Here is a 12,636-nt window from a genome sequence, read left to right as displayed (position 1 = left end):
TTATATTTATTTGGACTTTCACCTCTTTCATTGTCTTGATTCATCATTGGGCTTGGTGGCAAACTAAAGCCTGCCTGCTTAGCCTCATGCCAGTGTCTAGATCGAATGTGGCTATCAAGAGCAGATTTAGCCTTGAACAGTGCTCTGCAAAAGGGGCATTTCTTGTGGGACTGGGAGGGCCCTATAGCCCTAAACTGTCCCTTTCTCTCTCTTGCACGAGTGTTTTGGAACCAAACTTGCACAACTCTCTTTTTCAAGCCAACCTCTCTTGCAATGTGGTCCAACATCTTCCTTGTTGGGTTAGAGTCAAGTAGGTATTTGTCGTAGAGAATCTCCAATTGTTCTGGTGTGATGGTGGTTCTCAAACGTTTATCTCTGTGCTGCTCTTCACTACTGTTTCCACCATCTTTATCGTTAGCACTTTCGTCTTTGTCATCCAGTTTTCTCTTCATTGCTCCAGAGCCTGCAGCAGAGGCCAAACCAGAGCTACCCTGAGAGGGGATTTGGGAGAGGCCCCCAGATAACAGCTGACTAGCCATTAGGGGGTTGTTGGGGTCAAATATCATATAGGGCATATCAATGGGTCTTTCAAGGAACTGAGAGTGAAGGAATTGGTTTTGGGCAGCCAAGAAATGCATGTGCTGGTGCTCCTGCCATAGCTCCACAGTGGGAAATGCAATCTTACACTGGTCACACTGGTACTGAAGCATCTGGTGTGGGAGGCTGTTAGTGAGTGAGGAAAGGGCCAGGGAGAGTGGACTTGAGGGCACTGCAGCTGCCTGTGGCTGGGAATGGGGTCTTGACATTTGTGGCTGGGGAGCTTTTTGAGGAGGTGGCTGAGGTGTGCAAGCCTTAGATGGTCTAGGTTCTGGTAGTGACTTGATCACTGGCGAGGAGGGAGTCTCCGTTTGTTTAGGTTCAGTTTCAGGGGCAACATCTGGCTTTGGGGAAGTTTTCCCCATGCTGGCACGAGGAGAGGCCATCACAGGGGAGCTTGAGCCAGAACTGGTGGCAGTTCCTTGGGACTGTCTGGATAGCTCTAAAGGTAGCTGGGACATCTTAGCTGGACCTTGCTCAATATAATCTGTGTATTCCTCACAGTTGTTGTCCTCATTACCTTCCTCATCTTCGTCTTTATAGCACAGTTTTTTCTGGTGAGTGATCAGGTCAAAGATGCGTGGGAACACAATGTTGCACTTTTTACACTGGTACTGCATGTTGCTGGTTCTGATATATCGCTCATTGGTCAGCTCTTTTTTCTCATTGTCTTTGGAATCTGCCTGGTTTTCATAGGTCTTGCGAGCTTTCTGGCGGGCATTCTGGAACCACACCACAATGACCCGGGTTGGTAAGTTAAGCACAGTTGAGAGCTGCTCAATCTCATCATCCTTTGGATAGGCATTAGTGTCAAAGAAATCTTGAAGTACCCTCAACTGGTAATCAGTGAATCTGGTCCTGGAGGACCTCTTGTTGATGGATGATTCAGTTCTGTAGTATTCATGTGCACTTAGCTGGGGTTCCATTCGAATATCTTCCAATGTAGTAATGGGAGGAATATTAAAATTATAGGGAGAATCTTTACTCCGCTGCCTCTCTTTGAAGAGAGTGTTACGGAACCAGTGCTTTATGACTTTTTGGGGCAAGCCAGACTTTTCTGACATCTCCTGAATTTGCTCTTCATTGGGGGAATTGTTGATGTCAAAGTTGGCACGGAGGATCTTTAGCTGGTCATCTGTGATACGAGTGCGTGGCCGCTTAAACTGGGACTGACGGAGGAAGTTTGGATCAAGACCCAATTGTTGCTGGCAGAGCTGTGTGAGATCTGAGGAAAGAGAGTCCATAGTGGGCAGTTGGAGGGCTAGCTGATGGGGCAGGCCTGGGTGCTGGACGGACTGCATCATTAGAGGTGGAAACATGGGCAAATCCAAGGGAACAGGGAGCTGCACTTGGGGAGGTGCAGGTGGGGCAGAAGGTGGTGGAGGAGGGGGTGGTGGCTGGGTTGGAGGTGGCTGGTGAGACGGTTGGTGTGGGGTCTGATTGGAGACAGGAACTGGTGAAGGTACTGGTGTTTGGGGTTTGGTCATTGATGTTGAAGGAGGTTGAGGAGCTGTAACTGGGGCTGGAGCAGGAGGTGGCGGAGGAGGAGGAGGCGGTGGCGGTGGTGGTGGAGTCTCAGGTGAAGAAGGGTTTATTGGATAGAGTTTGTCATAGGCCTCTCTATACTGCTGGGCAAACTTTTCCAGCTCCAAATATGGGAAAAAGTGACTGTGCACATGTTCCTGGTGGCTTTTCAGAATAAGCATATTGGAGAAGAGTTTTCCGCACATCCCACACTCAAGTTTATCAGTGTTCATTTCCGCTTGTTCAACTCCATCTTTGTTTTTCTTTTGGTTTTTTTGTCTATTTTCATTGTATTGGATGACCAGTTCAAATCCAAAGTTCTCTAGCAGTGCTTTGGCTGCATTGCCCCTTGCACCTGACACAATACGTGGAGGAGGGATCAACGGTTCTGGAAACTTTGACTTTTTAGGGTCTTTGTTGTCTTTTCCTCCATCATTTAATGCATCACCTGCACTTTCCATCTTTGCTCTGTTTTCTTGTTTTTCTAGCTGGTCCTCTGCCTCTCGTGACATCTGAATTTCTGAAACTGACACAGTGCTGCACTCCATTTTGGTTTTGTGGTTCTGCAGTTGCTGGTTTTTCTGTTGCTGAATTTGTGACTGTGTCTGAGAGGCTTGCTGCTGTTGCTGCTGAGCATGTTGCTGGGCCTGAGCCTGTTGCAGCTGATGCTGCTGTTGCATCTGCTGCTTAAGGTCTTCTAGGAATGATCCAGTAAGGCCAGGCATTCCAAAAGCTGCTGCTGAGTGCAGCGCAAGTTCTGGACTAAGGTTGAACTCTGCTCCTGGGATGTAGAAGGGGAAGAGGAACTGTGGCTGTTGAAATTGCAGCAGTGCTTCTGGGGTCATTGGAAAATGGGGAAAGAAAGCTGGATTAAGGAACTGAGGCTGGAAGAAGGCAGCCTGTTGCTGGAGTTCATGTTGAAGCTGCAGTTGCAATTGGGCTGAGGACTGCGCTGACTGGTGGCTGCTTGCCTGTGCTGAAACATGGTCAGTAGTAGTTGTTTGTTTTGTGTTGTTGCTGCTGCTGTTAGCTTCTTTGGGTTCCACAGTGTTTTCTTTGTTAGCAGAGGGTGTTCCACTTCGAGCAGTGTCTGAGTTGCTGTTGATCCCTTGTGTGCTTGGGGCTGGGCTTTTTGCAGGCACTGGACCACTATTACCCGTGCTACTGCTGCTTATTTCAGTTTTGGCTGTTCTGGCTTTGGTCTGGTGGAGTACTGACCTCATGTGAATTTCAAGTGTTGAGCTTTGGCTGTAGGCAACATTGCAAATATTGCATTTGAATGGTTTGTTGTCAATGCTGTTGCTTGTCTCTTGTGGAACTGGGCTTGACGCCTCTTGAAGAACTTTCTTCAACTTATGCAGGTGGGAAACTGAATTATAGTGGACAAGTAAGATGTTCTTCTGGGTGAAGGACTCCTTACACACTGTGCACTTGTAAGGCCGAGAGGGGTCCAAAAATTTCTCCATTGTAAAGTTGGGCCCTTTTCTAAATGGTAGGGTGCGTTTTGGTTCTGCTCCCATGTCATCAAGCAGAGAGCTACTATCACTTCCTGTAGGACTGGGCTTTTCTTCCTGGTCCATTTCATCATCTTTATCCAAGTCATGTTCAAAAGCTTGGGCTTCCTCCAAGGCCCTGGCCTCACTCTCAGTGATATCTCCATTCAGTGGCAGATTCCCTATGAGTTGCTGCACCTCTGCTTCACTAAGTTCAGGGTGACCATTTTCTAAATGCTTCCTGAGGGCCAGGAATGTCCTGAAGCTGCGCTGGCAAAGGCTGCACATTGTGGCTGCTCTGATGGCATGGTACTGGGAATGTATCTGAAGCTTCTGCATTGTCTTGAAGGCCAGGCTGCAGTGGTTGCAACGATATTTGTAGACATGACGATCAGATACTGAGAGCTGCTGTTGTTGTTGCTGGAGCCTTTGGAGCTCACTGAGATGGTCCTGTAGGGTATCAGGGGACTTGCTATCATGTCCTAACCCACTGGCTCTCTTCCAGCCTGGGGCCTCTGAGGCCTCCTTTGGGGGTTTTAGTTCCTCACCCTGCAGATCCAATTCATTCTTGTCCTGAGTGGTCAGCTCATCTTTTGAGATGTTTCCTAAAAGCAGAAAATACAATTTGAAGCACAATACAATGCATCATTAACTTAATCTTATGTTTCTGATAAATGACAAACAATACAACATTAAGAAACCAAAATGTTTTTATATTGTTATATGTTTATATTCATATATTAAAATGTAACTTTATTATCACTTGGACAATAAATTAAAGACAGAAGGAAAATAATAGAAGCATCAATTCTGCTCACCTTGAGACTTTCCTGACCCATCAGTAAGAGAGGTAGAGGACTCCATTAAAGACAGACCTTTGTCTTGTCCAGTTTGGGGATGCATTATATTATTTGGTGTTGCTGTGTCAGGTCCAACAACCTATCAGACCAAAAAAATGTCTTCATTATTATCAGAAGTTGCCCTAAACTACACAGAAGACAAGACAACTGCACAGTTCTGAGACAACAATATGTTAACTTTCCTAGTTTTCTAGTTGTCAAACAACAAACAATTAAGTGATTGTATTTATTGCTTTGTATCACTTTTTTACTTTTTAATATTTTTGCAAATGTACAAAAACCCATTTTTGCTGATACAAACACAAACACACACATAAATCTTATACATAATAATTACTTATACATACAGTCATAATCAGCTTTTCCACGCAGTCAGGAGCCACACTGTGAAGGTGGGTGAGATGCAGCTGCAAGTGAATTTTGTTGCTCAGGACATCCTGGCACAGTGGGCAGCGGATAACTGGCTGCATGGAATGCTGGGACATCACATGGAGCTGCATCCGGTTGGCATCTTTACTGCTGTAGTTACAGTATGGACACTGCTGAACCTTAAAAAACAAAATGGTATAATAAGTATCTGGTTGGGAGTGGATAAATAATGAAATGATATGCAAGAAAAAAGACATCCTGTGCAATGTAAAAAGGCAGGAATTAATTTTGCACAATATGTGCCCCTTGAGTTGTCCACCATCTGTCTCACTAAAGAAAACAGGCATCACTTTTTAAAAACAAACAGGGGTTTGATCAAGATATGCCAAACATGTCTCCTGCACTGTTAAGGCTGAAAATATCTGCAAAATTAAATTTATTTTTTACAGGGCTTTCCTATTCTTCACTGCCCACTCACCTCATCCCACCACATATACCTCTGCCCAGCAACCCCCATGCCCACCTTAATACAGAAAATGTAGATTAACCATGTTTCATGTAATTCACTTAAGTCTCTCAACTCATGCAATTTTATTAGCAGAAAACACGATTGGCCAGAATTTCTAATCAGGGTATTACAGATGACAAAGGTGTGTACTCTCTCAAGCTACGCCTTGCCCTCATTACAGGGAGTACTCTGAACATAGCTGCCTCCCCACCACCTGTCTTAATAGAATCCATTTCTGAAATGACTAAGTCCTCCCTCCTTGCAGGGCCCAGAACCAGACGAGCTAATACTTCATAATCTAATTTAAAAACACATATAATTTAAAGAGATGCAAAAAGGGGGAAAGAAGCAGGGTGGGGGCCTAAGGCTAGTGCAGGTATTCCACTTAAGAACACAAAGACTGGCCTCCTGTGCTTGATGCTAAAAAGCTCTGTCAGGGAGGGAATGGCGGGCTGCATTTAACCCTTTGATAGAAAGCTGGCGCCAGGAATTGCTAAATGCTTAGCTTAGCATTTCTGCTTCTTACAGTTCATAAGTATGTTCCCATTAGCTCAAACCACAGTGACAGTGAAGGTTAGATTTCATTAGTGCTTATGAGGGAGAACCTGCATCATTAGCTGTTAGCTTTCCGTACCTAACATAACAATTTATTTAGAATATGTAATACATATTCTAAATGAATTGTTACATGTCCAGTCTAAGTAGATGCACAGAAAGTTCCAAAACCTATACATGCAATTCTCAGTTTCCTTTTGATATTCTACAAACCTGCTCATTGGCAGAAGTCTTCCCCTCAGCAGACTTTGGCCTTTTGGGTGGACTTTCATTTTGTCGATCAGGCAGGAGGGAATGTTTAACCATAGCATTCGGTCCGGTAACCTCTTTGGATATGGCATTCACTCCTGACCGATGGTGGAGGGAGAGAGAAGGGGAAACAGAGACAGAATGTAAAGCATTAAAAATGAATGTTTGTCATTGACTAATCAGTTATTGTTTACGTTTACAGCTTGTATGTCTGCATTTGTGTAATCTAAGCTTGGATATATTTATATCAATTTCATTTTAGAACAAAAGGCTTCACATTAACAATTCAAAAATTCAACAAAGCAGCAAAAATACAAAATTATTAATAGCTAAACAATAGATTTACTTTTTAAACGGAGCTTCTTGGAATGGGCATTAGAACAGATTGACATATTAAACATAAGAGTTGAAAGAGAGTAACAGGGCCCCGTGTCACATTGATATATAGTATCCCATACATCACACATACATACTGTATGACAAATGGGAATATTAATCTAGAACATATCAAGTATATAAAATTGAGATTGACACAATTGAGTCTGAAACATTTTCTGACATATGGCTGTGTTAGATCACAACGTGGTCAAGTAACAATTGATATAATTGAAATAAGTCTACCAAATTAATATTCAATGGGAAATAGGTGATGATTTAAAAAATGATTTGACTCAACGTAAGCATGGACACAAGCATGGACTATTATTCACAGTCATATGCAGTGACGTGTTTCTGCCCTGAGGACATGTGAAATGGAGAAAACTCAGGCAGGCTCATTATCACAGCACGACATACATTAAATGTTATGGTAATATTATACACTTCATTAGTTCATATACATTTCCCCAGCTGCCTCAACAACTTCTCTGTCTGTACAAGATGCAAAATTTTCGGGGCTTGGTCATGGCTGGTGGTACAGTAGCAGCACTGCTTGTGTGTGTGTCTATTTGTATGTGTGCATGTAAGCGTGTGTGACGTTAACAGCAGGGCTCAATGTGGAGAGATCAGCCTCTGGTTGTATTTAGTAAATGCTGCAGCCGCTGATAAATCTTTCATTAGCCTCATCCTGAGATACAGGCCATGCAGGCCCTGCTATACTCTGCCACTGCAATTTACCCACTCTGCACAACACAAAGACACAGCAACTCTCCCTCCCTCCTTCCCTCCCTCTCCCCTGCTCTCTTCCTCCCTCTCTCCCTAAGCCATCACCCCCCCGCCCCCCCACACCCCCCTTGCCTCCCCTCCCTCGTCTGGTCACTCAAGGCAATATGTGAGCCTCACTCTTGCGAATCAACGCTTCACGCTAGATGCACAAATGGAAAAAAAGGGAAATCAAAGCACTGATACATGGAGAGGGGGTTGAAAAAAAACATTTTGTATTTCATATTATTCTGTGGCTCGTGTTTGTATTGGGCGCATATCAATTCCTCTGGCCCGTTCATGCATTTTAATTCTGTTGCATTAAGTAGGCGTTCCACTTATTTTATTTGTAATCCCCTATATCTGGAGCCTGAAATATTGGCCTGTCAGGGAAAGTGACAAGAGAGAGAGGGAGGGAGGAAGAAAGGAAGAAAGAGAGAGAGAGAGGAGAAAAAAAAACACAAGGGCACAATGTGAATTTCCAAGAACATCCGAGAATTGCTCCGCAGCTCAGAATAGCGAGGTAATCTCGTCTTCCACTGCTTGTGATGGCTCCTGCAGGGCTTGTGTGTGTGTCTATGTGCATGTATGAGTGTGTATTATGCCCTTCATGACAGGCCTCTGACACTCCATTGGTCAGATTGGTCCAGACTGGTCCACCCGTCATATCACCTGACCTTTCTAAAGCCTCCACCCCGCCTCCCATATTTATTATGACCATTTCTAATTTCAACTTTCAATTTTTGCCTCCGTCTTCCAGTCAATTTGCAACTAAATTACATCCCTGCGAAAGGAGATGAGGCGATTGTCGGACAAGGGGCTGCAAACACATTTACAATGCGGCGGGGGAAAGAGCCAACAGATCACCATTGATTACTGTCATATTGAATGTAAATGTATGTTTGTGTAGCGAGCGCACATGTGAGAGTGTGTGCATGTGCAACATGAAGATCTGTCCTTCTGGTTTAGTTTCATCTTCGACCTAGTGCTTTCATCAACACGTACGACACACGCGCAAAGAAAAACAGTTGGTTAACCTTGAATGTTGAGAGAGCAGTTCTCTCTATGGCCACTTAGGAGCATTAAATGGCAAGCCCTGCCAGTGAATAATAAAGTTGTTTTGAAGAATAGAATCGTATTCAAAATTGTAGAGTGTCCTCCAAGGATATAATCACCTGTAACACATATGAATACAATGGCTAGCACAATCCAAACACACTCTATGAATTTATGAGAGAAAATCTAAATGTCCCTCTGCCTGTAGATTTTTTCAGTCTTGCCCTCAGTAGTGCACCAAAAGCTAAAATAATTAGAGAAATAGGAAGAGAGCAGGATTGAGAACAAGACAGGAGCGGGAAACTCTCCTCTCATTTTCCTTTGTCTCTGAGTCTGCACCCCACACTTAATGACTGTGTCCTTTTTCCTCCTCCTCCCTATTCTTTCCCCTCCCTTCCTACCTTCCCTTCATCCTTAGGTGGGCTCCACCAGCTGCAGCCCAGTGAAGCGGAGGGGCAGAATAACCCCCCCACCCCACCCTCCACTCCACCAATGACAAATGTCTGTATGCGGCAGGACCTTGCTTGATTAGATAAATCAAAAGGTGATTTATGACACTCAACCCCTTTTGCATTGCAGGGGGAGAGAACGGCACACTCACCACCCATCTTTATTTGCAACTGTCAATGGTGTTTAGGGAGCTGCGTATACACACACTTATATACACGCAAGTGGGCGCTCAAATGGAGAGAAGTACAGAGCAATGGTGGGAGAGGCAGAGAAATATAGAGAAACAGAGGGAAGAACGAGAAAAATGATAGAGAGGGACAGAGGAGCCCATAGCTCTAAATACCTCAGGATATTTCTGTCCCAAATTGTTCCTCAAAAGGCAGGAGGACCGACAATACCATCATAGCTAATGCTTTTCCCGTGGATCTATTTTAGAATCTGCCCTTTTGTGTCGGAAAGGGTGAGACATTTTGTGCAAACTGAACCAAGCAAATGAGATTTTCACACAAACAAGCATATCATTGAATCCTTATATCTCTCCAACTATGACTTTATATGAAATCAACTACATCTTGGAGCGGGCTTTCAAAACCGTACCTACAACAATCCTTTCCTCTTTTTTCTTTCTTTTACAAGCTGAAATACAATTAGATTCCATTCCTGACATTTCATTTCATGAGAATAAAAAAAAGCCCACAAACATAGACCAGAGAGTGGGGGGGGGGCTGTCAATTAAGAGGGAGCAGGCTGGGTGGCGGCAGCTTGGATTTAGTATTCAATTTAGCTGTCCTGAGCCCTGGCAGACTGGCTAAGGTTACGGAGCAGTAAATCTAGGAGGGAGAGCTGGCCAAAACGGGCCAGGGAGGGCCGGCCAGCATGATTTACTGGCCTACTGCTCTGAGGTTACGCATTAGGCTGACCCCCAGTCACCTGATAACATTACAGCAACACACTCTGAACCCCAAACTCCCACTGAAGCACTCAACAGGCCCAGATCTAGCCGGAGGGATGGAGAGAGAGAGAGAGAGAGAGAGAGACTGGGAAGGAGTGAGATTGAAAGAGGCAGAAAAATAGTCAGATGGAGAGAGAGGAAGAGAAAGCAGCAGCTGTCTTGTAGTTTGTGTTTTTTAATGACTAGCCCTCCTTCGTTTTCCATCTCCAGCTTGTGTTCTAATGGGAGATAAATATGAGCATGGCCTTGTCACATTTGACAAATCGTCTGAGACGTTCAACAAGCTGTCATTACACGGGAAACACACATGCATGCACAAAGGAATTGCTGCAGGCTTGTAATTAAACATGCTAATGTCTTTAATATATTTTAATCTCATCTTAGAGAGACAGAAAACGAGCACAACTCCCATCTCAAGTTGGGCAAATTTGCAAGATGCATGCCAATATAAAATAAAAAAAAGACTGAAAATATTCAGAATGTGAAAAAGCTAATATGGAATATTTAACATCTGATCTTGTTTGCATGGGATTCCATTTTGTTTCCCCTCTTATCTGCACAATTCAAAATTGTACACAAAATTAATACATAACATTTGACTGTAGGAACAATGAGTAATTACTTTGCTAATTTGAAGCAGGTAGATATCTGTGATGTCCTTAGGCTGCATGACAGGCTCATTTCCATGCCAGGGCCTTTGTTTAGTTGGTTATTTATAAGAAGTGGGCCCCTGAGCCATGGTGGCGACATGCACCATCTACACACACGGCACAAAGCTATCTGGAAGTAATCCACATCGGGGACATTTGCATGGAAAATGTAACATGGATTATAATTAATCTAAAGTGACATGGGATTATAAAAGACAATGTAAATGAAGCAAGGGAAAAAGCTCTTTCTGTCTCTCCTTACCCCTCCCCCTTCTATCTCTCTCTTCCCTTCTCTATCTATCTGCCCCTCTTTGTTTAAAGGATCTTGGTCTTGGAGATGAAGTGCGCAAACACACTGCTCACTTGGTCACACTGTAATCCCTTCCCTGGAGATCTCCATACGGACTGACACACACACACACACACACACACACACACACACACACACACACACACACACACACACACACACACACACACACACACACACACACACACACACACACACACACACACACACACACACACACACACACACACGAACAGATCTGAACATTTCAAGCTTGCCAGAGATTTGGGGCTAAGGATGGAGATGCTAAATCTTACTACTTTTAGCTGGAGAAAGAGAAAAACAAGGCCCTGTCTCTGATGATATCCCTAGCATAACAACGCGCTGACGCACCAGGCTCCCCTTTGCCATTCTGGCCTTTGACTTCCTGAAACCTCTTTTAATCCAGACACAAAATAAAAGACCAAAAACCCACTAGCGATATTATATCTGGCTTCCGAGGCCATATAAGGCAGTACCTAGAACGAATTATTCACAAAAAATAAAAAGGCATACATTTCTGCTTTATTAAATACATTTTTGACATCTGATAAACTACACCCGGGAACACGCACATACGTAAGCACGCTGTAAGGTAGGAGGGACCTGGACACTTTTTTGCATGTGTGCAGTGGTGTTAAATGACGCTGGCAGTAATATGCGGCAGTAAATGCATGGATGGTGGTTCCCCGCCAGTCCGTCAGACAGGCCTGTCAGAGAGATAGAGCTGAAAGATAGATGACTAGCTAAACTAATAGGCCCCAGCCTCACTCAGCTCTCCTTCTGCCTCATTGAGCCTCACATTATGGAGCTAGGTATGGCATGCTAGGAAGAGGAGGTGGGGAGAGAGTTTGAGATGGATAGAGGTTGGGAGTTGGAAGGTGTATGCGTGTGTGAGTTGGAGGCAAAGGGGGAGGGAGGGAGTGGGGTAAGAGAGAACGAGAAGGAGACACATTAGTAGAAGGAGGAAGACTGAGAGAGAGAACCCCATGCAATGACAGAGGGGAAAAAAAGGAGGAGAGAGAGACCCCATGCAATATTCATCCCCAGCCATGGATTTCCATCTCATACATAAAAAGACCATATGAATTCTTATTTGGGTAAATCAAATCTAACAAAGCCAGGGCTATCCCAACCACAGCCTCGCAGCAGAGGCATTACTACCTCGCCCAAAATAACAAAAACACCAAGCCGTCTTGTACAGATTGTTGCCCCTCCCTGCTTACAACATTGCCATTCTTACAAATGAATAAACAGTTCGTTCTATCTTGTGCTCTTTTTCTATCCGAGGTAATGCCGGGTGATAGGGTCACAGATTGGACAACAATTAAGGGATGGATTGAGTCAGGGAAAAAAAATAGGAGAAAGAAAAATGAAGGGAGGGTACAGGAAAAAAAAACTAATTTAAGGGTTGCAGGGATGCGGTGCAATATTAGAAAAACATATACACAGGCCCCCCCATCTAATCCTGCGCTTATGAAAAATTAATATGTCATCGGAGAGGGCACAAGAACGAAAAAAGATTAATGCAAGGCGCTTATAAATTACAAGCACGCAAACTGATTTGATTAAAAAATAATCTGGGGCCTGGACATTGCCTGGTAATATCCACAACACTCAACTTATCCCTCTCCCTTTCTCTCGGTTTTTTCTCTCTCCTTCTTTCCCACTCTCACTCTCTCTCTCTCTCTCTCCCCGTCTCTCCCTTTCTCTTTTTCTCTTTCTGTCAGATGGAAACGATTAAAGCAGGTCACATGGAGGCTAGTCAGCAGCATTCACATGTTACACACACATGTTAGAACCTTATCTGAGGGAGAGAGAGAGAGATGAGCGATAACTTAGAAAAGAGTGGAAGCTTACGGTTCATATGTGGTTTTTTTATGTGAGTGTGTGTGTGTGTGTGTG

The 12,636-nt window shown here is 44.1% G+C and overlaps 1 protein-coding gene across 4 annotated transcripts in view; it reads right to left on the bottom strand.

Annotated features, from left to right (window-relative positions):
* Nucleotides 1–12,636, bottom strand: part of zfhx4 (zinc finger homeobox 4) — an 86,273-nt gene that overhangs the window by 6,061 nt on the left and 67,576 nt on the right. For all 4 annotated transcript variants that reach the window (XM_051410164.1, XM_051410163.1, XM_051410162.1 and 1 more), the window contains 4 exons: nt 6,120–6,253; nt 4,822–5,022; nt 4,433–4,553; nt 1–4,219 (listed from right to left, as the gene is read on the bottom strand). The exon at nt 1–4,219 is cut by the window's left edge and continues 1,175 nt beyond it. In XM_051410164.1, the coding sequence (XP_051266124.1) occupies nt 1–4,219; nt 4,433–4,553; nt 4,822–5,022; nt 6,120–6,253 (4,675 nt within the window). The remainder of the gene's footprint in view (nt 4,220–4,432; nt 4,554–4,821; nt 5,023–6,119; nt 6,254–12,636) is intronic.

The sequence above is a fragment of the Dicentrarchus labrax genome, unplaced genomic scaffold (assembly GCF_905237075.1).
Source record: "Dicentrarchus labrax unplaced genomic scaffold, dlabrax2021, whole genome shotgun sequence".
Taxonomy (NCBI): Eukaryota; Metazoa; Chordata; class Actinopteri; family Moronidae; genus Dicentrarchus; species Dicentrarchus labrax.
This window is presented reverse-complemented; position numbering and strand designations above follow the sequence as displayed.